The following is a 24,956-nucleotide window of genomic DNA, read 5'->3' as shown; positions in this document are numbered from 1 at the left end:
TCTTCGCCACTGCATCACCATCTTCAGAGGGCAAAGGAAGGTTAAACAGCGGTCACACTTTGTTCTTCTGCACATGCGGAGCCCGTAAAGCAGGAGGGGACTAGAAAAACACTAAGAAAGAGATAGTAAATTCAAGGGTTGTTTCAATCTCATGTTGACAGGGTGGGTTCCTGTTTACCCACCTTCTAGATGGTAATCTTTTAATACCTCTTTTGTTCAGCTGCAGGCACAGTTAACCCTATCTGTCTCAAGAGAGTAACCATCAAAACTGGATTAAAAAACAACAGAAAACATAATCCTCGCTGTTTGTAGATACTGGGAATCGACTCCATTGCAAAATTTTTTTGGGGGGGGCGGGGGGAGTGGGGGAAGGAACTAAAGCAGCCAGGATGTCCTGCACCAAGATCTGGGGGAGAAAATAAATGCGCTGCGGTTTATGCTGATCTTTCTTCGTCAGGAGATTTTCTGGTCTGCAGCTTGGGGCATAGAGACTGAGCACCCTTGGCTGACTTCCCTTTGTACTCAGAACAGAAACCAGACTCTTTTACCGTGGCCTACAAAGCCTGGCCTGGTATGGTTTCTCCTTGCCTGAACCGGCAGCCACAGTTAATGCCACCTCCCCCCTTTTTTGTAATGCTTCAGCCTCACTGACCTTCTTTCAGTTTCCCCCTACCCACCATGCTGTTCCTTCTGCCTGGATTGAATTCTCCCACTTCTCTTCCTGACACTTTGGCGTATCCGTCAGGTGTCACTTTCTCAGAGACTTCCACTCCATCCCTCTCGGCTCTTCTCTATGCCCACCTTCACCCCAGCACCCATTTCTGGCACCCAGTAGGTCCTCAAGAAATATTTGTTGAACAAGTGAGTGAAAGACTGCTTGGAGGCAGTGTGGTATGATAGAAAGAACTCTGAATTTTACCTCAGAAGACCAGGTTCTGGATGGGTTCTGGTTCCTGGACAATCCCCCAGATGTTCTGAGACTATTTCTTCATCTCATAAAATAGAGACAGTACCTGCATTACTTAGTTCCCAGCGTTTCCGTAAATATCAAATGGCATCTGGTATATGTTGTTGTTGTACTGCGTACTGACAAGTAGATTCCGACTCATAGTGACTCTATAGGACAGAGTAGAACTGCCCCACAGAGTTTCCAAGGAGTGGCTTGTGGATTTGAACTGCTGACTTTTTGGTTAACAGCTGAGCTTTTAACCACTGTGCCACCAGGGCTCCTTATAGATGTTAAAAAAAAAAAAAAAAGGTAAATAATTCTAGACGAAGTCTTTCCATATTGCAAAAACTTTTCTGTGTTCAGGTAAAACCCATCTTATTCACATAACAAAATATCTGAAACACAGGGTCCTTCTAAAAGGCTAATTTTTAAAGGATGCAGTAGATGAGAATATTGTGAACCATAAAGCCTAGGATATAGAAGGAGTTCAAACAATATTTACTAAATGAGTTTTCTTGTAAATTTTGCTTTTCCTGTAAACATCAATATCCAGGAGTAATTCATGGGCAAGATACTTTAATATTTAAGTGGCCTGTTGAGTGAAGAACCCAAAGGGCACTTAAACTGATCATCATTTAAGGGTTTAGGGACCTGGTGGGTGGTGCAGTGGTTCAGAGCTACTACGGCTGTTAACCAAAAGGTCAGCAGTTCAAATCCACCAGGCATTCCTTGGAAACCCTATGGGGCAGTTCTACTCTGTCCTATAGGATCGCTATGAGTTGGAATCGATGGCAATGGATGAATGGATTAAAAGGATTATAAGGAGCCGTGGTGGTACAGCAGCCAGACACCTGGCTGCTAACCGAAAGGTCGGTGGTAGGAACCCACCAGAGCCTCCTTGGAAGAAAAGACCTGGTGACCTGCTCCTGTAAAGCTTACAGCCTAGGAAGCCCTGTGGGGCATTTCTACTCTGTCCTATAGGGGCACTAGGGGTCAGAATGAACTTGATGGCAGTGGTTTTGGTGGTTTTTTTTGTTTTGTTTAACATTCCTGAAAGACTGGAATAGATCACACCCACATGAGCTGCCTTACCTTGGATAGTTGGTAGGTGGTAGCAAAGGACCAGAAATTGTGGCTGCTTTAAACTTATCGGACTCCAGGAGTGTGGAAACCCTGGTGGCCTAGTAGTTAAGTGCTAACCAAGAGGTCAGCAGTTTGAATCCACCAGCTGCTCCTTGGAAACTCTACGGGGCAGTTCTCCTCTGTCCTATAGGGTCGCTGTGATTTGGAATCGACTTGACAGCAGTGGGTTTGATTTGGCTTTGGCTTTATTGTTTCATTATTATTTTTTTTTTTCAGAATTAAACAGTATAGCTGGACAAGCAAGCAGACAGTAAAAACAATCAGAACATCAATAATTTACAGAAGATAGCTTACCCAAGCCTTTATGCTGCGGTCTTTCAACAGCAACTTATTTTTCAAAAGCCCTAGGCTTAGTTTCACTACCATTCTTGGCTTATCTTTTCTTACAATCTTTATTTCTTCTCTTGGTAAGCACCGACATTTTTAATGCTCCTTTTATTGAGTGGGGGCGATGGCCTATTTGAACTTTCATTCTGCTGAACCTTTTATCCGTTCCTGGTGTGAAGGTTTTGCCTGTAGGCATTGCATTCGTCCAGGTTCAGTTACAGAAAAAATAATCCATTCTGGACGGATTATATAGAAATGGGTTAACAATGGGTATTAAATGGCTTATGGAGTTGTTGGGAGGTGGCTAATAAAAGAATGTTCAGGTTCTGTAAGGTTCTCATCCTTAGCTTCATATTAGAAGCGTCTACATTGCTTTTTTTTTTTTTTTTAATATTTTATCGCATTTTCGGTGAAAGTTTACCCAGAAAATTAGGTTGCCATATAACAATTTCTACACAAATTGTTCAGAGACATTGGTTGCATTTTTTACAGTGTGTTAACATTCTCCTTAATTCTCTTCTGGATGTTTGGCTTCCAGTAACCTGGTTTACCGAGGTTATTTTTTAAGAATACAGATTCCGGAATCCACTGCAGACCTACTGAATCAAAACCTTTGGGCACGTGTGTCTGTGTGTGTGCAATCAACAAGCTCCTTTGATGATTCTAATGTCCCCAGGGTTGAGAGCCACTTTGAGGTTTCAGGATCAACTCTCGCCGTAGAACCCGGACACCGAGGGAACTACTGATTCGTCTGCAGCCAGGAAACCATGGGCTGAATTGGAAAGTTGCTGCTAGAGCTGCTGGCTTCTGAACTATGCTTCCCCTGCCACCATCAGGAAGTTGCATGGTCTGGAAACTGTCCCATCCAGGAAGCTGTCACTCTGGAGCCTGCCACACCTGTTATGATATGAAGTGGTAAAATGGATGCCCCACACGCTGCCTTTTGGTGCCCAAGAAGCTGGTGAACAGTTGCTGGGACCTCAGTTAAAACACCACCAAAACAGTAAGCCCTCCATGACTGTGTTTGTCACGACAGCAGCAGATAGACTCTGCCTGACACCCGCCCTCCACTCCAGCCTGGTACTCTGATGGTGGGACCTCTGCCACAAAAGGAATCCTAACTTAAGAATTCCTTATGTCCTTAATTTTGCTTGGATCCACAATCAACGCCCATGGAAGCAGCAGTCAAGAAATCAAATGATGCATTGCATTTGGCAAATCTGCCACAAAAGACTTCTTTAAAGTGTTGAAAAGCAAAGATATCACTTCAAGAACTACGGTGTGCCTGATCGAAGCCATGGTGTTTCCAATTGCTATGCATGTGAAAGCTGGACAATGGATAAGGAAGACTGAAGAAGAATTGATGCCTCTGAGTTATGGTGTTGGTTAAGAATGTTGAATATACTATGGACTGCTAAAAGAATGAACAAATCTGTCTTGGAAGAAGCACAGCCAGAATGCTCCTTAGAAAGGAGGATGGCAAGACTTCATCTTACATATTTGGGACATGTTATCAGGAGGGATCAGCCCCTGGAGAAGGACATCATGCTTGGTAGAGTAGAGGGTCAGTGAAAAAGAGGAAGACTCTAGACAAGATGGATTGACGCAGTGGCCGCAACAATGGGCTCAAGCATAACAATGATCATGAGGGTGGTGCAGGACCGGCAGTGTTTTGTTCTTTTGTGCCCGGGGTCGCCATGAGTTGGAATCTACTCGACATCACCCAACAACAACAGACTCTCAGCAGAAAAAGGTTGGAGGTATAGCGTTTAATACAGAAGGTGGGATGGCGGTGGGGCTGTGAGTGCCCAGCCAGAGCAACGCGTTGTCAAAGGAGCTCTAGTTATCGGTTCCTAGTGGGAACTCTCCCCCGGGTGGTGCAAATGGTTTTCACTTGACTAACCTAGAGGTCTGCGGTTTGAACTCACCCAGCGGTGCTGCAGAAGAAAGGCCTGGCAATTCACTTCTGTAAAAATTACAGCCAAGAAAACCCTATGGAGCAGTTCTACTCTGTAACACATGAAGCTGCCACGAGGCAGATTTGACTCAATGGCAACGGGTTTGGTTTTTTAGTGGCGAAAAGCTCTGAGTCCTCCCAAAAAGCATCCTGCAGAAAACTAATCAGCTTTGATATCTGCAACCCCAGAGAGTCCAAACTAGATCCCCAGAGTACCAGTTTCTGCCCTCCTCAGCCAGCTAGGGGCAACTAAGGCAAGGGGAGGGATCAGCCATGCGTGCCCAGCTACCCTACTTAGCCTAAGTGGTTACAATCTGGAGGACAGAAGAAGCTGCAACTTTAAATGTAGTTCTGAGTTTTGAATGTTAAATTGGACTGTGATAAAGAGAAATTGTTTCAAACCCTGGGACAGAATCTCCTTCTGGAAAGAAGTGTGGTTTCCTGATAAAAATGTTTAAGCAATTTTCTGATACATTGCAAATGAGATTAAAATCTCTTCTAGAAACTACTTACACAGCTAACAGCTTGGTGTCTAATGCTCTTGAATCCAGTTTAGTAATAATTATCTATTTCTTTCCCTACAAAGTATTCCTTCCATGAAGGAATCTTTGAATTGGCTTTCTTAGGCTTCTTTCCTTGTGGACAGATAACAATTTGTATTTTGTTGCACACGGCTCTTCCAACATAACAATTAAAGATATATTTCAGTGATAGAAATGTAAATAGATAAAGTAATTTTGGTTGTCTTTGAAATCAATTATAACTTAATATCCAATTTCTGAGAATTCACTTTAAGAATCAGGCTCAGCTGATCCTTTGTGGTGACAAATTAGCTACTGCCCTGAAAGTTGATGGTTTGAGCCCACCCAATGGCGCCATGGAAGAAAGGCCTGGTTATCTTCTTCTGTAACGATTACAGCCATGACAAAGCCATGGAAGCTCTGTAGACACACCAAAAGCTCCCTGAGGGACCAAATTACCGGGCTGAGGGCTGTGGGGACCATGGTCTGGGGGGGGGACCATGGTCTCGGGGAACATCTAGCTCAATTGGCATAACATAGTTTATAAAGAAAATATTCTACATTCTACTTTGGTGAGTAGCATCTGGGGTCTTAAAATCTTGTGAGTGGCCATCTAAGACACTCCACTGGTCCCACCCTGTCTGGAGCAAGGGAGAGTGAAGAGAACGAAGACACATGGGAAAGATTACTCCAAAGGTCTAGTGGGCCACAACTACCACAGCCTCCACCGGACTGAGTCTAGCACAGCTAGATAGTGCCCACCTACCACCACTGACTGCTCTGACAGTGATCACAATAGAGGGTCCCAGGCAGAGCTGGAGAAAAGTGTAGAAAAAATTCTAACTCACAAAAAAGGCCAGACTTACTGGTCTGACAGGGACTGCAGAAAACCCTGAGTGTATGGCCCCCAGACACCCTTATAGCTCAGTAATGAAGTCACTCCTGAGGTTCACCCTTCAGCCAAAAATTAGACAGGTCCATAAAATAAAACAAGACTAAATGGGCACACCAGCCCAGGGGCAAGGACAAGAAGGCAGGAGGGGACAGCAAAGCCGATAATAGGGAACGCAGGGTCAAGAAGAGGAGAGTGTTGACATGTCATAGGGCTGGCAACCAATGTCACAAAGCAATTTGTGTATTAATCGTTTAATGAGAAGCTAGTTTGCTCTGTAAACCTTCATCTAAAGTACACTAATAATAAAAAATATATATATAGCCATGAAAACCCTATGGAGCAGATACGTTTACAAGGACCAAAAAAAAAAAAAAGAAAGCTACCTGCTGAGGCCACTTGTACAACTAAACACCTCATAGGATTTGGTTCCTTGGTTTAGGGGTTTAGGGTCATGGTTCATGGGACATTCTAGTTAATTGGCCTAGTAACGTGTTCAGCACTTTTGTCCTATATCCTAGTTCCTTATGTAGTGCCTGGAGTCTTAAAAGCTTGCAAGCAGCCATCCAAGACACAACAATTGGTCTTTATTCGCCTGGAGCAACAGAGGAAGAAGGAGAGTAAGGAATAGGAGGAGGAAATGGAATGTGTGGCTAGTTGCCTCCATGAACAACTGCCGCCTTTGCCATGAGACCGGAAGAAGTCGATGGTGCCCGGCTACCATTACTGAACGTTTTTGATTAAAGATTCTATCAAAGAATCCTGAACAAAAAGGGAAAAATGCAGAACAGAATGTCAAATTGTCATGGAATCCATACTTTCTGGAGTCACAGTGGCTGGATGAGCCCCTGAAACTATTGCCCTGAGATAATCTTTAAACCTTAAACCAAAAATATCCCCTGAAGTCTTCCTAAAACCAAACAGTAGTTCAGCTTAACTAGTAAAGAATGTCTGCCTTGAACATTGAGATCTATCTCTATGGGATCAAATTGACAACAGCAACTCAAAAGATTAGATAGGAAATTTAGGGGGCAGGAAGTTACGTTAATGAGGGAGGAACAACTCAGAAAAGGAGGGTGAGAATGGTTGCACAACTTGAAGAATGTAACCAATGTCACTGAATTGCACATGTAGAAACTGTTGAATTGGTGTATATTCTGCTGCGTATATTCTCAACAACACCAATGAAATAAATTATAAACACACACACACAATCCCTATGGAGTTCTATTGTGTAATCCATGCGGTTGCCATAAAAAAAAAAAAAAGCCATAGGTTGGAATCAACTCAATGGCAACAGATTTTTACTACCTAAGCTCAGAGACTGTGTTGCCTGTGTTCCTGTTCACAGGTCCTCGTGCCTGGTCATTCTTCACACTCATATTTTATAGGCAGGATTTTCCTTTTTTATGTACTACCTCAAATATGATCCTACATCACACACAAATAGTCTTAAAGCATTCAAGGGAGGGAATAATTTGACCCTGTTTAAGTTTCAACTAGCAGTAACAGAATCTAGTTAAGTCAAAAACCAAAAAAAATTTTTTTTTTAATTTTTGTTGTGCTTTAAGTGAAAGTTTACAAATCAAGTCGGTCTCTCATATAAAAATTTATATACGCCTTGCGATATACTCCTAGCTGCTCTCCCGCTCAATGAGGCAGCACACTCCTTCCCTCTGCTCTCTATTTTCATGTCCATTCGGCCAGCTTCTGACCCCCTCTGCTTTCTCATCTCCCCTCCAGACAGGAGCTGCCCACATAGTCTTATGCATCTACTTGATCCAAGAAGCTCACTCTTCACCAGTATCATTTTCTATCCCATAGTCCAGTTCAACCCCTGTCTGAAGAGTTGGCTTTGGGAATGGTTCCTGTCTTGGGCTAACAGAAGGTCTGAGGACCATGACCACTGGGGTCCTTCTAATCTCAGTCAGACCATTAAGTCTGGTCTTTTTACCAGAATTTGAGGTCTGCATCCCACTGCTCTCCAGCTCCCTCAGGGGTTCTCTGTTGTGTTCCCTGTCAGGGCAGTCATCAGTTATAGCCAGGTACCATCTAGTTCTTCTGGTCTCAGGCTGATGTAGTCTCTGGTTTATGTGGCCCTTTCTGCCTCTTGGGCTCATAATCACCTTTGTGTCCTTGGTGTTCTTTATTCTCCTTTGCTCCAGGTGGGTTAAGACCAATTGATGTATCTTAGATGGCTGCTTGCTAGCGTTCAAGACCTCAGACGCCACTCTCCAAAGTGGGATGCAGAATGTTTTCTTAATAGATTTTATTATGCCAACTGACTTAGATGTCCCCTCAAACCATGGTCCCCAAACCCCGACCCCTGCTACGCTGGCCTTCGAAGCGTTCAGTTTATTCAGGAAGCTTCTTTGCTTTTGGTTTAGTCCATTTGTGCTGACCTCTCCTGAATTGTGTGTTGTCTTTCCCTTCACCTAAAATAGTTCTTATCTACTATCTAACTGGTGGAAATCCCTCTCCCTCCCTCCCCACTCTCGTAAACATCAAAGAATATTTTCTTCTCTGTTTAAACGATTTCTTGAGTTCTTATAATAGTGGTCTCATACAATATTTGTCCTTTTGTGACTGACTAATTTCACTCAGCATAATACCTTCCAGATTCCTCCATGTTATGAAGTGTTTCACAGATTCATCATTGTTCTTTATCAGTGTGTAGTATTACATTGTGTGAATATACCATAATTTATTTATCCATTCATCCATTGATGGGCACCTTGGTTGCTTCCATCTTTTTGCTATTGTAAACAATGTTGCAATGAACATGGGTGTGTATATATCTGTTCGTGTAAAGGCTCTTATTTCTCTAGGATACATTCCAAGGAGTGGGATTGCTGGATCGTATGGTAGTTCTATTTCTAGCTTTTTAAGGAAGCGCCAAGTCGATTTCCAAAGTGGTTCTACCATTTTACATTCCCGCCAGCAGTGTATAAGTGTTCCAGTCTCTCCACAACCTCTCCAACATTTATTATTTTCTGTTTTTTGGATTAATGCAAGTCTTGTTGGAGTGAGATGGAATCTCATTGTAGTTTTGATTTGCATTTCTCTAATGGCTAATGATGGTGAGCATTTCCTCATGTAACTGTTAGCTACCTGAATGTCTTCTTTAGTGAAGTGCCTGTTCATATCCTTTGCCCATTTTTTAATTGGGTTGTTTGTCTTTTTGTAGTTGAGTTTTTGCAGTATCATGTAAATTTTAGAGACGCTGATCAGAAATGTCATAGCTAAAAACTTTTTCCTAGTCTGTAGGTAATCTTTTTACTCTTTGGATGAGCATAGGTGTTTGATTTTTAGGAGCTCCCAGTTATCTAGTTTCTCTTCTGCATTGTTAGTAATGTTTTGTATACTGTTTATGCCATGTATTAGGGCTCCTAGCATTGTCCCTATTTTTTCTTCCATGATCTTTATCGTTTTAGATTTTATTTTTAGGTCTTCGATCCATTTTGAGTTCATTTTTGTGCATGGTGTGAGGTATGGGTCTTGTTTCATTTTTTTGCAGATGGATATCAAGTTATGCCAGCACCATTTGTTAAAAAGGCTGTCTTTTCCCGAGTTAACTGACTTTGGGCCTTTATCAAATATCAGCTGCTCATATGTGGATGGATTTATGTCTGAGTTCTCAATTCTGTTCCATTGGTCTATATATCTGTTATTGTACCAGTACCAGGCTGTTTTGACTACTGTGGCGGTATAAAAAATAAGAGGTTCTAAAATCAGGTAGAGTGAGGCCTCCTACTTTGTTCTTTTTCAGTAATGCTTTACTTATCTGGGGCCTCTTTCCCTTCCATATGAAATTGGTGATTTATTTCTCCATCTCATTAAAAAATGTCTTTGGAATTTGAATCGGAATTGTGTTGTATCTATAGATCGCTTTTGGTAGAATAGACATTTTGACAATGTTAGGTCTTCCTATGCATGAGCAAGGTATGTTTTTCCACTTATGTAGGTCTCTTTTGGTTTCTTGCAGTAGTGTCTTGTAGTTTTATTTGTATAGGTCTTTTACGTCTCTGGTAAGATTTATTCCTAAGTATTTTATCTTATCTTGGTATTGATTTGGTGATTCTCTCTTCAATGTTCTTTTTGTTGGTGTAAAGGAATCCAACCGATTTTTGTATGTTTATCTTGTATCGTGATACTTTGCTGAACTCTTCTATTAGTTTCAGTAGTTTTCTAGAGGATTCTTTAGGGTTTTCTGTGTATAAGATCTTGTCATCTGCAAATAGAGATACTTTGACTTCTTCCTTACCAATCCAGATGCCCTTGTTTTCTTTATCTAGCCTAATCGCTCTGGCCAGGACCTCCAGCACGAAGTTGAATGAGAGTGGTGATAAAGGGGATCCTTGTCTGGTTCCCAATCTCAAGGGGAATGCTTTCAGATTCTCTCCATTTAGGATGATGATGTTGGCTGTTGGCTTTGTATAAATGCCTTTATTATGTTGAGGAATTTTCCTTCTATTCCTATTTTGCTGAGAGTTTTTATCATGAGTGGTTGTTGGACTTTGTCAGATGTCTTTTCTGCATCAATTGATAAAATCATGTGGTTCTTGTCTTTTGTTTTATTTATATGATGGATAACATTCATTGTTTTTCTAATGTTGAACCATCCCTGCATACCTGGTATAAATCCCACTTGGTCATGGTGAATTATTTTTTCGATATGTTGTTGAATGCTTTTGGCTAGAATTTTGTTGAGGATTTTTGCATCTAAGTTCATGAGCGACATAGGTCTGTAATTTTCTTTTTTTGTGGTGTCCTTACCTGGTTTTGGTATAAGGGATATGCTGGTTTCATAGAATGAGTTTGGGGGTATTTCGTCCTTTACTATGCTCTGAAATACCTTTAGTGGCAGTGGTGTTAACTCTTCTCCGAAAGTTTGGTAGAACTCTGTGGTGAAGCCATCTGGGCCAGGGCTTTATTTGTTGGGAGTTTTTTGATTACCTTTTCAATCTCTTTTTTTGTTGTGGGTCTATTTAGTTGTTCTACTTCTGTTTGTGTTAGTTTAGGTAGGTAGTGTGTTTCTAGGAATTCATCCATTTCTTCTAGGTTTTCGAATTTGTTAGAGTACAATTTTTCGTAGTAATCTGATACGGTTCTTTTAATTTCAGTTGGGTCTGTTGTAATTTCGCCCATCTTTCTTATTCATATTGTTTGCTTCCTCTCCTGTTTTCTTTTGTCAATTTGGCCAATGGTTTATCAATTTTGTTAATTTTTTTAAAGAACCAGCTTTTGGTTTTGTTAACTCTTTCAGTTGTTTTTCTGTTATCTATTTCATTTAATTCTGCTCTAATTTTTATTATTTGCTTTCTTCTGGTGCCTTAGGGTTTCTTTTGTTGCTCTCTTTCTATTTGTTCAAGTTGTAGGGATAATTCTTTGATTTTGGCCCTTTCTTCTTTTTGTATATGTGCATTTATTGATATAAATTGACCTCTGAGCAGTGCTTTCACTGTGTCCCAGAGGTTCTGATAGGAAGTGTTTTCATTCTCATTGGATTCTATGAATTTCTTTATTCCATCCTTAATGTCTTCTATAGCCCAGTCGTTTTTCAGCAGGGCATTGTTCAGTTTCCAAGTGTTTGATTTCTTTTCCCTGCTTTTTCTGTTATTGATTTCTACTTTTATGGCCTTGTGGTCAGAGAAGATGCTTTGTAGTATTTCAGTGTTTTGAATTCTGCTAAGGCTTGCTTTATGACCTAACATGTGGTCTATTCTAGAGAATGTTCCGTGTACACTAGGAAAAAAAGTATACTTGGCTGCTGTTCGTGGAGTGTTCTGTATACGTCTATGAGGTCAAGTTGGTTGATTATGGCATTTAGGTCTTCAGTGTTTTTATTGAGCATCTTTCTGGATGTTCTCTCCTTCACCAAAAGTGGTGTGTTGTAGTCTCTTACTATAATTGTGGAGCTGTCTATCTCACTTTTCAATGCCATTAGAGTTTGTTTTATGTATCTTGCTGCCCTGTCATTGGGTGCATAAATATTTAATATGGTTATATCTTCCTGGTATATTGTCCGTTTAATCGTTATATAGTGTCCTTCCTTATCCTTTGTGGTGGATTTAACTTTAAAGTCTATTTTGTCAGAAACTGATATTGCCACTCCTGCTCTTTTTTGATTGTTGTTTTCTTGACATATTTTTTTCCATCTTTTGAGTTTTGTTTGTGTCTCTGAGTCTGAGGTGTGTCTCTTGTAGGCAGCATATAGATGGATCTTGTTTTTTTTTTTTTTAATCCATTCTGCCACTCTCTGTTTATTGGTGCATTTAGTCCATTTACATCCAGCATAGTTATGGAAAGGTATGCGTTTACTGCTGTCATTTTGATGTCTTTGTGTGTTGTTGACAGTTTCTTTTTCCCACTTAATTTTTTGTGCTGAGTAGTTTATATATTGTCTTCTTATTTGTTGCAGTTGATTTTGTTTCTGCTGAGTCTCTATTTTTTTTTTTTCTTGTATTTTATTTTGATGAGTAGGATTGTTAGTCTCCCTTGGGGTTACCTTAATATTTACCCCTATTTTTCTAAGTTTAAACCTAACTTTTATTTCTTTATATCACCTTGTCTTCCTCTGCATATGAAAGTTCTATGACATTTCTTAGTCCCTCTTTAGTGTTTTAATGTTGTCTTCTTTTACATAATGATGTCGCTGTTTCCGTTGTGAGCGTTTTTTAATCTTGATTTATTTTTGTGAAATTTCCCTGTCTGGGTTGACATCTGATTGCTCTGTCCAGTGTTCTGGTCTTGGGTTGACATCTGATATTATTGATTTTCTGACCAGAAAACTCCCTTTAGTATTTCTTGTAGTTTTGGTTTGGTTTTTACGAATTCCCTAAACTTCTATTTTTCTGGAAATGTCCTAATTTCGCCTTCATATTTGAGAGACAGTTTTGCTGGATATGATTCTTGGCTGGCAATTTTTTTCCTTCAATGCTTTATATAAATCATCCCATTGCCTTCTTGCCTGCGTGGTTTCTGTCGGCTAGTCCGAGCTTATTGAGTCTCTTTTGTAGGTGACTTTTCATTTATCCCTAGGTGCTCTTAAAATTCACTTTTTTATCTTTGGTTTTGGCAAGTGTGATTATGATATGTCTTAGTGACCTTCTTTTAAGATTTACCTTATATGGAGTTTGATGAGCATCTTGGATAGATATCTTCTCATCTTTCACAGTATCAGGGAAGTTTTCTGCCAACAAATCTTCAACAATTCTCTCTGTATTTTCTGTTATCCCTCCCTGTTCTGGTACTCCAATCACTCATAGGTTGTTTCTCTTGATAGAGTCCCACATGATTCTTAGGGTTTCTTCATTTTTTAAAAAATTCTTTTACCTGATTTTTCTTTAAATATATTGGTGCCAAGTGCTTTATCTTCAGTCTCACTAATTCTGCCTTCCACTGGCTCTATCCTGCTCCTCTGACTTCCTATTGAGTTGTCTAGTTATATAATTTTATTGTTAATCTTCTGAATTTCTGATTGCTGTCACTCTATGGATTCTTGCAGCTTATTAAATTTTTCATTATGTTCTTGAATAACCTTTTTAATTTCTTCAACTGCTTTATCTGTGTGTTCCTTGGCTTGTTCTGTGCATTGCCTGATCTTCCTGATCTCATTCCTTATGTCTTGAAGAGTTCTGTATATTAATCTTTAGAATTCTGCATCCAGTAATTCCAGGAAGGCACCTTCATCCAGAAGATCTCTTGATTCTTTGTTTTGAGAGCTTGTTGACACGATCATGGTCTGCTTCTTTATGTGATTTGATATTGACTGTTGCCTCTGGGCCATCTATAAGTTATTGTATTAATTTATGTTTGCTTACTGTATCCTAGCTCCTTCCTTTGTTTTGTTTTGATATGCCCAAATAGGTTGCTTGAGTCAGCTAGCTTATTTTCACCTTTGAAGCTCTAAAGTCCTGTCACCAGGTGGCTAGAGCTGTTTTCAGGTATATGAGCCTAGGAGTCCATTCACTTTTCTTGTATGGATTCAGCTCAGGTGTCCAGGTAGCTGGTCATCAAGTGTGTGGTATAGGGTCTGTCCTACAGTCTTAGAGGGGCAGGGGTGACTGGTGTACGTACTGGTATTTGGTTGCAGCAGGGGGTCATGCTCTGAACAAGGCAGGGGGCTGACAATTGTCCCGAGTGTCTGTGAGGAAAGCGCGTCCCTATTCCCTACAGCACACAGGTGGGTGGTTCTGCAGATGGACCATGGGCACCCAGTGCTTTTGGCTGTAAGGACTGGGAGGTACCAGTTATCCTTGAACCCCTGTCACATGTGGCTGGGTGACCTGAGTAGAGCCACCAGTCCTTAGCCCCCTGATGTGGGTATGTGAGGACTCTGTTTAATAGGCAAAGCAGTGTCAAACATCAAACACCTACCTCTCCACCACACAGCTGAAACAGTGGCAGTCTTCCCACAAGGGCCTATTTTCCTGAAATGGGTCCACACAGGTCCATGCAGGGGGAAAAGAAATTCAAAGTGCATGGACTGTTTGTGCCTGGACAGGAGCTGCTTCTGTCCTGAGCTCCCCAGTTTAGTGGATCTGGCAGATTATCTTTTCCCCCCGTTATGAATTTATTCCTCTCCAGGGCTGGGAGAATGGCTTGGAGTGCTTAGCTGGACCTATCTCAGGCCCAGGGAAATCAACAGCCACTGAAGCTGGCTTGGGGGCTGGGCGCACGGTAAAATATATGCAAGTACTTAGCTTTTGCTAAGAGTGCCGTTCTTCTCTGGTTCCAGAGGGGTGACTAGGCTGTGTGGCTGGCTGCTTCTCCCTGAGGAAACTGAGGTCGATCGCTACCACCAGCCCACTGCAGTCGCTCCCAGGAATGGTGCCTGAGGGTTCCTGGCAATTCAAGTCCGGCAACTCCCCTCCACTTCTGAACCATCTCTTCCACCCTCTGTCACTTCGTCCATTTTCTAACTTTGCCTTTGATGTTCAGGGCTCCTAGCTTATCGTAAATATAATCGTTTCACTTTTTTTCAGGTCTTTGTTGTAAGAGGGATCACCGGATGCATCTGACTACTATGCCATCTTGGCCTCACCTCCTTGCTTCATATTTTTATGGTAGTAAAAAATTAGAAGCAACCTGAATATGTAACAACAGGGGACTTTTTGTGTAAATTTATGGTTATACCCACTGAATGGATATCATGAAATTATTAAGATAAAACCGTTGCCCATTGGGAATACTATAACAACACAGAAAAAATTAAGATAAAGTTTGAATTCATACTGTAGCTACTTAAAACATGGATATAAAAGGAGAATATACAAAATGATAATGATGATATAAGGTTATGAGTGATTTTTTCCTTCTATTTTCAAAAGTTTCCTTGATTATGCATAAAGTTTCTATCATTTAAAATTAGCTTAAATATGAGGAAAAAAAAAAAAAAAAAAACCAAACCCACTGCCATCAAGTTGATTCTGACTTGCAGCAACTCTACAGGACAGTATAGAACTGCCCCATAGAGATTCCAAGGAGTACCCGGTGGGTTTGAACTGCCAACCTTCTGGTTAGCAGCCATAGCTCTTAACCACTGTGCCACCAGGGTTTCCAAATATAAGAAACATTTGCTTAAAATTTCTGAAGTCTTAGAATCATATTGGCAGTCCATGCTGAAATGGTACACAAAATTTGTTTGCTAATGTTCTGCTGTTGGCAGACGGTAAGTTTTCTAGCTAAGCAAATGTCAGTTGTTGCCATAGCACTTCAAAAATTAAAACACAGCTACATACTGGCAGTAGTATTCTTGAGTAAACATTGAGAAAAGTCAAAGATCCAGTAAGAAAAGGAAAATGTCAACCTCCCTAGTCTGGGACAGGATCTCAACATAGGCTGAGACCCTGCTTTTATGAATTGAACTGTGTCCTCCCATAATATGTGTGGAATCCTAATTCCTATACCTGTGGATGGGAGTCCCAGTAGCTCAGTGGTTAAGTGCTTGGCTGCTATTGGTAAGGTCAGCAATCCAAACCCAGCAGTGGCTCCAAGGGAGAAAAGACCTGGCCATATGCTCTTACAAAGATTACAGCCTAGGAAACCCTATGCGGGCAGTTCTACTCTGTCATATAGGGTCGCTATGAGTTGGGGTTGACTCAGTGATACACAACATACCTGTGGATATAACTATATTTCGGAAGAAGTTTCTTGTTATGTTAATGACCAGTATTAGTGTTGGGCATGTCCTAACCCTAATCACTTCTGAGCTACAAGAAGAGCAGATTAGACACAGAGGCTAACACATACTAGGGTAGACAGATGTTACGTGAGGATCGCCAAGAACCAAGGAATGCTCAGGTCTACCAATGAAGAAGGAATCCACACGGCCGAGACCCTGATTTGGACTTTTAGCTTCCAGGACTGGGAAAAAATTAATTTCTGTTCTTTAAAGCTATCCACTTGGGGTATTTGTTACAGCAGCACCGGGAAACTAAGACAATTACTTTGTGGAAGGGACAGTAGTAGTGGGGAAGGCACGTCTATGTAACTAGGAGTCAATCTAGGAAGGTCTTGCTAAGGCGACTGAGCAGTTCAGGGAAAGATTCTGGCGCGGGAGGAGGTATGCACCTGACCATGAAGATTTTTGGAAAAGGTCAGGGGTGCGTTTAGAGACCAGAAGTGTCTTGACTACAGGCCACCTGCAAGGTGTGGGTAGACAGGTACTAAGAGGCTCGTGAAGGCTGAAGAGCTTAAGTTCATTCTGAACGCAGTGGAGAGACTCAGAAGGTATTTGAGAATGACTTAAGATTTCTGTTGATTCTAGATTCTACATGGAATGAAAATTGGAGACAAAAGGTCTCTGCAATAACCCAGGACGTTCACTGTTTCTGACATAGACTGGTCTGGAGTAGCACCTCCAGAATATTGTATATTTTACTTTAAAATGATGATTTAATCACATTCTAACCAAGTTTTAGGTGAGTGTTGGTATTCCCTAATAGAAGTGGCCCATAATATTAACCAGACTGCAGCCAATTATTTCAACTGTGGTCAGATGCTGAGGAATATGTAGAAGTAATGAAGCCAACAATGTATGTCGAGAAATGCGTTCTCACAAGCAAAAGAATTTGGAATTTTGAAAAAGGTAGATTATCAATAGTTGTATCCAGATGCTTTGGAGTGGAAGATTGCTTTAAATTAAGACTTTAAAATCGCTCACTATGATCTAAAAGGGAGCCTTGGTGGCACAGTGGTTAAGCTCTCCGCTGCTAATGGAAAGGTCGATCATAGAGCACACCAGCTGCTCTGTGGGAGAAAGAGGTGGCAGCCTGTTTCCTTAAAGATTAAAATCTTGGAAACCCTATGGGGCAGTTCTGCTCTGTCCTGTAGGGCCTCTGTGAGTTTGAATCAACTAGACAGCAATGATTTGGTTTCATGAAGCAAAAAAAAAAGTGTAACCGCCCTAACCTTCTGAGCAATAAGGACAAAATGACCACAATTTTTTTGGTTTCTCTTGGTGGTACAGTGGTTAAGCATTTGGCTGCTAACCAAAAGGTCAGTAGTTCAAATCCACCAACCCTCCTCGGAAAGGCTGTGGGGCAATTCTAGTGTCCTGTAAGGTCACTATGAGTCGGAATCCACTCAAGAGCAGTGGCTTTGGTTTTGGTATCAGTATAAGAGGGTTCAGATTTTTTAAAAATCTCTTGTTCCAGAAAATGTCACAATCCATTGAGAATAGGGATTCAGGCCCAAAGCCTTTCTGAAGTCAACAGGCAGCTCACGAGGAAGGAGACGGTCACCGTTTTCAGAGCCGGGTCAGAACTGCCTGACAGATTCGGCAGCTGTCTAGACAGCTCCTAAAATCCAACCCACCGAACCCTCAGCCAGCAAGGTCCTTCCCACGAAAAGCCACCCGTTCCGTCCCTACAGCACCGGCCTGTGGAGCAGCGCCCGCAGCGCACTGACACCGGCCGGCGCCCCGGGGACTCTGGGCGCGCGCCCTCCGCCGCGTGACCCCGCGCTGGCGTCCCCGCGGCCCCAGGCGCGCCCTCCCTGCCCTCCTCCCCGCCGCAGCCGCCGCCGCCGCCGCCGCCGCAGTCGCCGCGCCCGAGCCCCGCTCCGGCTCCCCGGCACCGCGCGCCCCGGCACCGCGCTCCCCGGCACCGCGCTCCCCGGCACCGCGCGCTCCGGCACAGCGCTCGCCCCCGCCATGTCCGCCGCCCGGGCGCTCAAGTCCGTGGACTACGAGGTGTTCGGATACGTGCAGGGTAGGGAGCCCGCCGCGGTGGGAGACGGCGCGAGAAGCGTTAGGGGGCGAGGGGAGAAGGCTGCCCGGGGCGCCTCCCCTCCTGGCCGTGCCCTGCCCGCTCGGCCCGCGACTTCCGCTCGGCCATGACACAGCAGCCGCCGTGGGCGGGACGAAGGGAGCGCGCATGCGCCGGAGGGCTGGGGCGGGCGGGGGAGGAGGGGAGGGGCGGAGGGGAGGGGAGGGGAGGAGGGAGAGGGGAGGAGGGGCGGGGAGGAGGGGGAGGGGAAGGGCGGGCGGGGGAGGGGGAGGGGAGGGGGAGGGGAGGGGGAGGAGGGGAGGGGGAGGGGCGGCAGGAGGAGGAGGGGAGGGGGACGGGAGGGGAGGGGGAGGAGGGGCGCCGGCGCGGAGGGGGGAAGGCCCACCCCGGAGGGAATGAGTGGAGTGGGGTAGGGAGAGAAGGGAGGGCCGCTCAGCTGGTGGCCCCCTTTATTTGCCGCTGAAAGCACCTTCAGTTTTAGGGAGGACATCTGGATGATGTCTGAGAGCTCCCTTTGTCAGAGAGATCAATTTTTTTTCCCTGTGTAGCCCTTCAAAGAATTATTATCTAATTTTTAAAATTGTAAGTTTAAATAGTTCTGAAGGATGTAATGTTGTCAACATCGATATTTGTAAATTAAAATGCTAAGTCGCTCCTTGAGATTTACCCGCTGCCGCATAAATGCTGTAGTGATTAGGTATGTGCCATAGCTCTTTAAAACAAAGCTTTTTCACAGTGGGAAATTTTCATCGTTTCTTCGAATTTTCCTCCTTGAATTTGCTTTCCGTTTAACTTCCCCCACCGAATTTTATCCAGTAGGTATGCTTGAGAGTTTGTTACTGATAACCCTGTTAAACTTTTCTGCAGTGTGTGTGTGTGTGTACACGCGTGTGTGCACATATAATTTTTTTATTAATTTCTTTTGACCATAAGTCTCTAAGTATTAGAAATTTTCCTTGTGGGTTGAGTTACTATTATGATTACGGCTAGGACACAGTTGATGACTATAATATAAATATATTTCAAATTATGATAAACATTAACTTGAAAAGGCAAATTTTTATTGGAAATGTATTTCTCAATGAGAAGGCTGGGGGTGTTTCTGGTACCTAGATTAAAGGAAAGGGCGGATTATCCTAGTGTTTGGCACCCTAGAGGTTTTCACCCTTCGGGACCAGAGTACCACAGTAAGATTAAGGGTGGGTGAAGAGAAGGGCCTGTCTGTCAAAGGGTGATTGCCAGAAGGGAGATAGTGGAGGAGAACTGCAGCACACCTCAGGTGCTTTCTCAGACAGGTCACATTTAGCGGGGGGTACATATGGAAGCTGAAGACCCGGAAACTGATTCCCTTAAAATTACCATTTGGAGCCCTGGTGACACAGTGGATAAGAGCTCGGCTGCTAACCAAGACGTCCGCAGTTCACATCCACCAGCCACTCCTTGGAAACCGTATGGGGGCAGTTGCACTCTGTCCTGTAGGGTCACTGTGAGTCAGAATTGACTCAGTGGGAACAGGTTTTTGTTTTCGTACCCTTTGGAAAGTCTTTGGGTATACCCAGGAGTGTGATACCCCGGCTTGAAAATCACCACAACAAATCACTGAAACAAAAGACAAAAAATATGAAAATAATGGCAAAAGTTATCTGACAGAATATTGGGTCCACTTGTCAGAGATGACAGTAGTTAAGGGGCGTGTGTGTGTGCGCATGCTCGCACACGTGTGTGTATTCACATGTGTGGTGTTTGCTGGTGATGCATCTGCCGAGCATTTCGCTATTGTTCCCTGAATCCTCGTAATTTTGTGAGATACATGCCTTGTCATTGTTTTAACGCTGAGAAGATAGTCCCTGGGAGGTTCAGTAATTTGGGCAAGCAAAAGTTGACAAAGGGGATTTAACCTGGTATCTCTTTGATTCTAAAACTTGTACTTTTTCGTTATACAATGTTTTCTATTAATGCATAATGTATTTTTATTGATTTTGAACTATACAATTGAACTTTTGTGCGTATCGTGATTACATGGTATATGAAGATCAATTTTGGGCAGTAGTACAGATATGAGAAAGAGACTGTACATAAATACCCTCCCATTGCTGTCGAGTCTATTTCAATTTATAGCAAACTTATAGGACAGAGTAGACTGCTACATCTTTCTCCCTTGGGGCGGCTGGTGGGTTTGAACTGCTGACCTTTCAGTAAGCAGCCGACCCCTCAACCCCTGCACCATCAGGACTCCTTGTATGTAAATAAGCCAAACCCATTGTTGTTGAGTCAATTCACACATGTACACTAACATTCACTGAGTATTTATGACGTGCCAAGCTCTGTGCTCAACATTTTACATGTGTTATTTTACATGTATTATCCCATGTGAAATAATCCTCAACCCTGTAACCTCAACGTTATTGCTCCTAGAATAGATTAAAAAAACCTTCCCAAGTTACACAGCTGGTTAGGGGGTGGGGCTGAGATCTGAACTTTGGCAGCACCGGTGGTGTAAGGGTTGGGGTTCGGTTACTAACTGAAAGGCTCATGGTTCAAACGCGCCCAGCAGCTCCACGGAAGAAAGAACTGTCAATCTGCTTCCATAAAGATTATAGCTTGGAAAACCCTATGGGGCAGTTCTGCTGTCACATGGGGTCGCTGTGAGTACAAAATCAGCTCAGCGGTACCCAGCAATAACAAGTCCGATGCCAGAGGCCATGCCCTCCGTCAGTATTTTCTTAATCACTATATTCTCCTCTCAGTACCCTTTCCGCCTTTATTTTGCCTTCCTCCTAACTTACTCATTGAACACATATATGGACCGAAGCAGGACATTTGGACCCTGCCATCCAAGTGGCATTCCGTATGACCCCGAGGACGTTTTGACCCCAGGGAAGTTTGACCTGGTTGGTAAGCAGTTAGCACACCAGAAAGCCTGCAGCCTCTGTCTCTGCTGTCTTCATGTTTCTCTGTCACTCGCTGGCACTATCTGTTGTCACTATTTCTGTAGTGGGTTAGCCTCGTGGCAACCTGCAAGCCATATAGAGCCTTAGGCTGGTGCTGCTTCCATAGCTTCTTCCCGTCCGCTACTTTTTTTTTCTTTTTTAATACATTTTTTATTCTAGAATAGCTTTAGATTTATAGAAAAGTTGTGAGGACAGTATAGGAAGTTCCCGTATACCCATACCTGGTTTCTCCTGTGGTTATCATATTACATTAATATGGTGCATTTGCCATAACTAATGAACCAATATTGTTCATGTATTCACATTTCCTTAGTTTTTACCTCACGTCCTTTTTGTGTTTCAGGATCCCATTCAGGATATCAGATTATGTTTAGTAGTCGTGTCTCCCTAGTCTTCTCTTGGCTATGACAGTTTCTTGGACTTCAAGGTCTTGGTGACCTTGACTTTTTGAGGTATAGTGGTCAGGGATTTTGTAGAATGTCCCTCCTTTGGGATTTGTCAGATGTTTTTCCCATGATTATGCTGGGTGTAGGAGCCCTGGTGGCACAGTGCTTAAGTGCTCAGGTGTTAAGCAAAAGATTGGCAGTTAGAATCCCCCAGCTGCTCCCTGGAAACCTATGGGGCAGTTCTACTCGGTCCTATAGGGTCACTATGAGTCGGAATCGACTGGATGGGTTTGGTTTGGTTTTTTAGTTTTATGCTGTATTTATGAGTTTTTGGAGGAAGACCTCGGAGGGGAAGTAGCATTCTTACCATGTCACGTCATACCAAGGGTACGTGCTATCAACACAACTTGACACTGTCCCTGTTTACCTTGATGCCTGGCTGAGGTAGTCAGTCAGGTTTCTTCCATTTTTTCCCCTGCCTTTCCATCCTCTGCTTTGTTATCTCCATATTCTCATTTTTCCCCCTCCAGCTTCTTTTGCATCTGGGGTCTTCAGAGCAGGGGACTGACCCTCTGGGCATTAGAGGTTTTGTAACTGTGGAACGGCTAATATGTTTCTGTAAATGTGTAATTGCCTTTACATCTAGAATCAAAAAATCTGAAAATCCAGCTAGGTTTCAATAAGGGAAATCGATTAGGCTGTGTCTAAAGGCTTTGATGGTCTACTTGCCCTTAGGTGAATACTAAGGATACCTCTGGAGGTAGACTTTGGCAAACTGTCAGTTTACACGTGCTTTAGAAATTCCGCAGTTTGTTTTTGGCTTAACTCAGTTTTAGAATAAGAGTAGTTTACAGGAGTACAGAAATAAATGACAATTTTTTTTTTTTAAAGATTTGCTTAAAATTTAAGGATAAGTTATTAAATGGCTTTGTCAGCCATCACATTATTTAGGCATACACTTTTTTTTCTTATGTGGAAAGGTAAATGAAAGAGCTGTGTTTTTTATAGGTTGAAAATTTTAGTATGTTTAAGTCAAGGGACATCAATATGGCTAACTCTGATTCCTTCTCTCATCTTGTTCCCATAGCATTTCATCTGTAGTTCTGTTATGCTTCTTGTTTTTTTGAATTTTGTTGTGCTTTTTTTTTTTTTTTTTAGGTAAACGTTTGCAGTATAAATTAGTTTCTCATTCAAAACTTTATACACAAATTGTTTTGTGACATTGGTTGCAATCCCTGCAATGTGTCAGCACTCTCCCCCTTTCCCTTTCCACCCTGGGTTCCCCATGCCCATTCATTCAGTTTTCCTGTTCCATCCTGCCTTCTTGTCTGTCTTTGGGCAGGTGTTGCCCATTTGGTCTTGTATACTTAAATGAACTAAGAAGCACCTTCCACACCTGTGTTATTGTTTGTTTTATAGGCCTGTCTAATCTTTGACTGAAACATGGACTTTGGGAGTGGCTTCAGTTCTGAATTAGCATGGTGTCTGGGGGCCATAATCTTGGGTGGTTCCTCCAGTCTCTGTCAGACCAGTAAGTCTGGTCTTTTTTTGTAAATTTGAATTTTGTTCTACATTTTTCTCCCGTTCTGTCCGGGACCCTCTACTGTGATTCCTGTCAGAATGGTTGGTGGTGGTAGCCGGGCACTATCTAGTTCTTCTGGGCTCAGGCTGGTGGAGGCAGTGGGTCATGTGGTCCATTAATCCTTTGAACTAATATTTTCTTCGTGTCTCTTATTTTCTTTTCCTTTGCTCTGGATGGGATGGGACCAATAGATGTATCTTAGATGGCCATTCACAAGCTCTTAAGACCCTAGACGCCACCAAAGTAGGATGTAGAATTTTGTTTTTGTTTAATGAGCTGTGGTATGCCAGTTGACCTAGATGTCCCCCAAGACCGTGGTTCCCAACCCTCAACCCCAGTAACTCGGTCCCTCAATGTGCTTGGATGTGCCTAGGGAGTTTTTATGATTTGCCTTGGTCAGGTTGTGCTGACTTCCCCTACACTGTGTATTGTTCTTCCTTTACCAAAGTTAACACTTGTATACTATTTAGTTAGTGATTTCCCCTCCTCTCCCCTTCCTTGTAACCATCAAAGATTGTTTTTTTCTGTGTGTAAACCTTTTCATGACTTTTTGTAGTAGTGGTCTCATATGGTATTTGTCTTTTTGTGATTGACTGACTTCACTCAGCATGATGCCCTGCACATCCAGATGTCTTGGATGTCTCGCAGATTGATCGTTGTTCTTTATTGTTACGTTGTATCCCATTGTGTGTATGGACCATGATTTGTTTATCAGTTTATTTGTTGATGGGCAGTTAGGTTGTTTCCATCTTTTCCGTATTGTGAGTAATGCTGCAGTGAACACAGGCGTGCATGTGCCTATTTGTGTGATGGCTCTTATTTCTCTAGGATATATTCCTAGGAGTGGGATCTTGTGTACTTCTTAATGTCTTTATTTACCTTAGTCAAGTTGTGTTAACTTTACCCATTTTTTAAAATTATGCTTTAGATGAAGGTTTACAGATTAAATTAGTTTCTCATTGAACTATTAATACACATATCGTTTTGTGACATTGGTCGCCAACTCCACAACATGTCAGCATTCTCTCTTCTCGACCTTGGGTTCCCTATTACCAGCTTTCCTGTCCCCTCCTGCCTTCTCGTCCTTGCCCCTGGGCTGGTGTCTTCAGAACAACTAGATGGTGGAAGGGCTGCTTGGGGTTCATGAATGTTGAAGGGACCTGAACTGTGCCTTGCTCTTCCTTGGGGAGCATGTTCTCCACCTTGGGGAGCATGTTCTGCCTCTAGGCAGTTCCTATATTTCTGGCATTGAGTAGTAAGGGAAGAGAGAGCAGTCTGACAGGCTGCCTCGGCTGCTGCCACACCAGGCCTACCTCAGACGCAGGAGAGGGGGCTTTTGCCATTTCATTGTCCATGGCATCCTCCATGTAGTGGTGTAGGCTTGTAAAGAAGGAGAGGCAATATTGATATGAAGATACGCCATTTATTTCCAACAGCAGTTTGACCAGTGTCAATGGGAAATGCACAGATCTGCAGTGTTCTACAAGATTTTAGTTTTCCCCTTTGAGGTGTAATTCTTGGCCTGAAATACAAGCCCATTTCCAAACCTCTCCCTGATCTCCTTCTAAGGTTCTAAACCTCAGTGAGCATTAAGAATCACCCGGAGAGCATGTTAAAACCAGGTCCCGGGACCCCATCCGCTGCTGTTAGCTGCTGACCCTTCTGTTGTGGTCTGCAGGGTTTTCATTGGTTGAATTTTGGAAGCAGACGCCAGGCCTTTCTTCCTAGTCCATCTTAGCCTGGAAGCTTCCCTGAAAGCTTTTCAGCATCATAGCAACACCCAAGCCTTGCTGACAGATGGGTGGTGGCTGCACATGAGGTGTGCTGGCCAGGAATCGATCCTGGGTCTCCTGTGTGGAAGGCAGACGTTTTACCACTGACCCACCACTGCTGTCATGGACCCTGCGTCTAGAGCTTCTGTTCAGTAGAACTGTGATGGGACCCAAGGATCTGGTAGTGAACTCTCTGGATGCTGGTGTTGTCAGTCTGTAGACCCCTCTTTGAAGAGGAAGGGG

General features: G+C 42.9%; 1 protein-coding gene across 1 annotated transcript in view; it reads left to right on the top strand.

Annotated features, from left to right (window-relative positions):
* The first annotated feature begins 17,857 nt into the window (after positions 1-17,857).
* Positions 17,858-24,956, top strand: part of ACYP2 (acylphosphatase 2) — a 155,766-nt gene continuing 148,667 nt past the window's right edge. The window contains exon 1 of the mRNA XM_049870193.1: positions 17,858-18,004. Coding sequence (XP_049726150.1) covers positions 17,947-18,004 — 58 coding nt within the window. The 5' untranslated portion in view covers positions 17,858-17,946. The remainder of the gene's footprint in view (positions 18,005-24,956) is intronic.

The sequence above is a fragment of the Elephas maximus genome, chromosome 26 (genome assembly GCF_024166365.1).
Source record: "Elephas maximus indicus isolate mEleMax1 chromosome 26, mEleMax1 primary haplotype, whole genome shotgun sequence".
NCBI lineage: Eukaryota > Metazoa > Chordata > Mammalia > Proboscidea > Elephantidae > Elephas > Elephas maximus.
The sequence above is the reverse complement of the archived record's forward strand: the minus strand, read 5'-3'. Positions and strand labels throughout refer to the sequence as shown.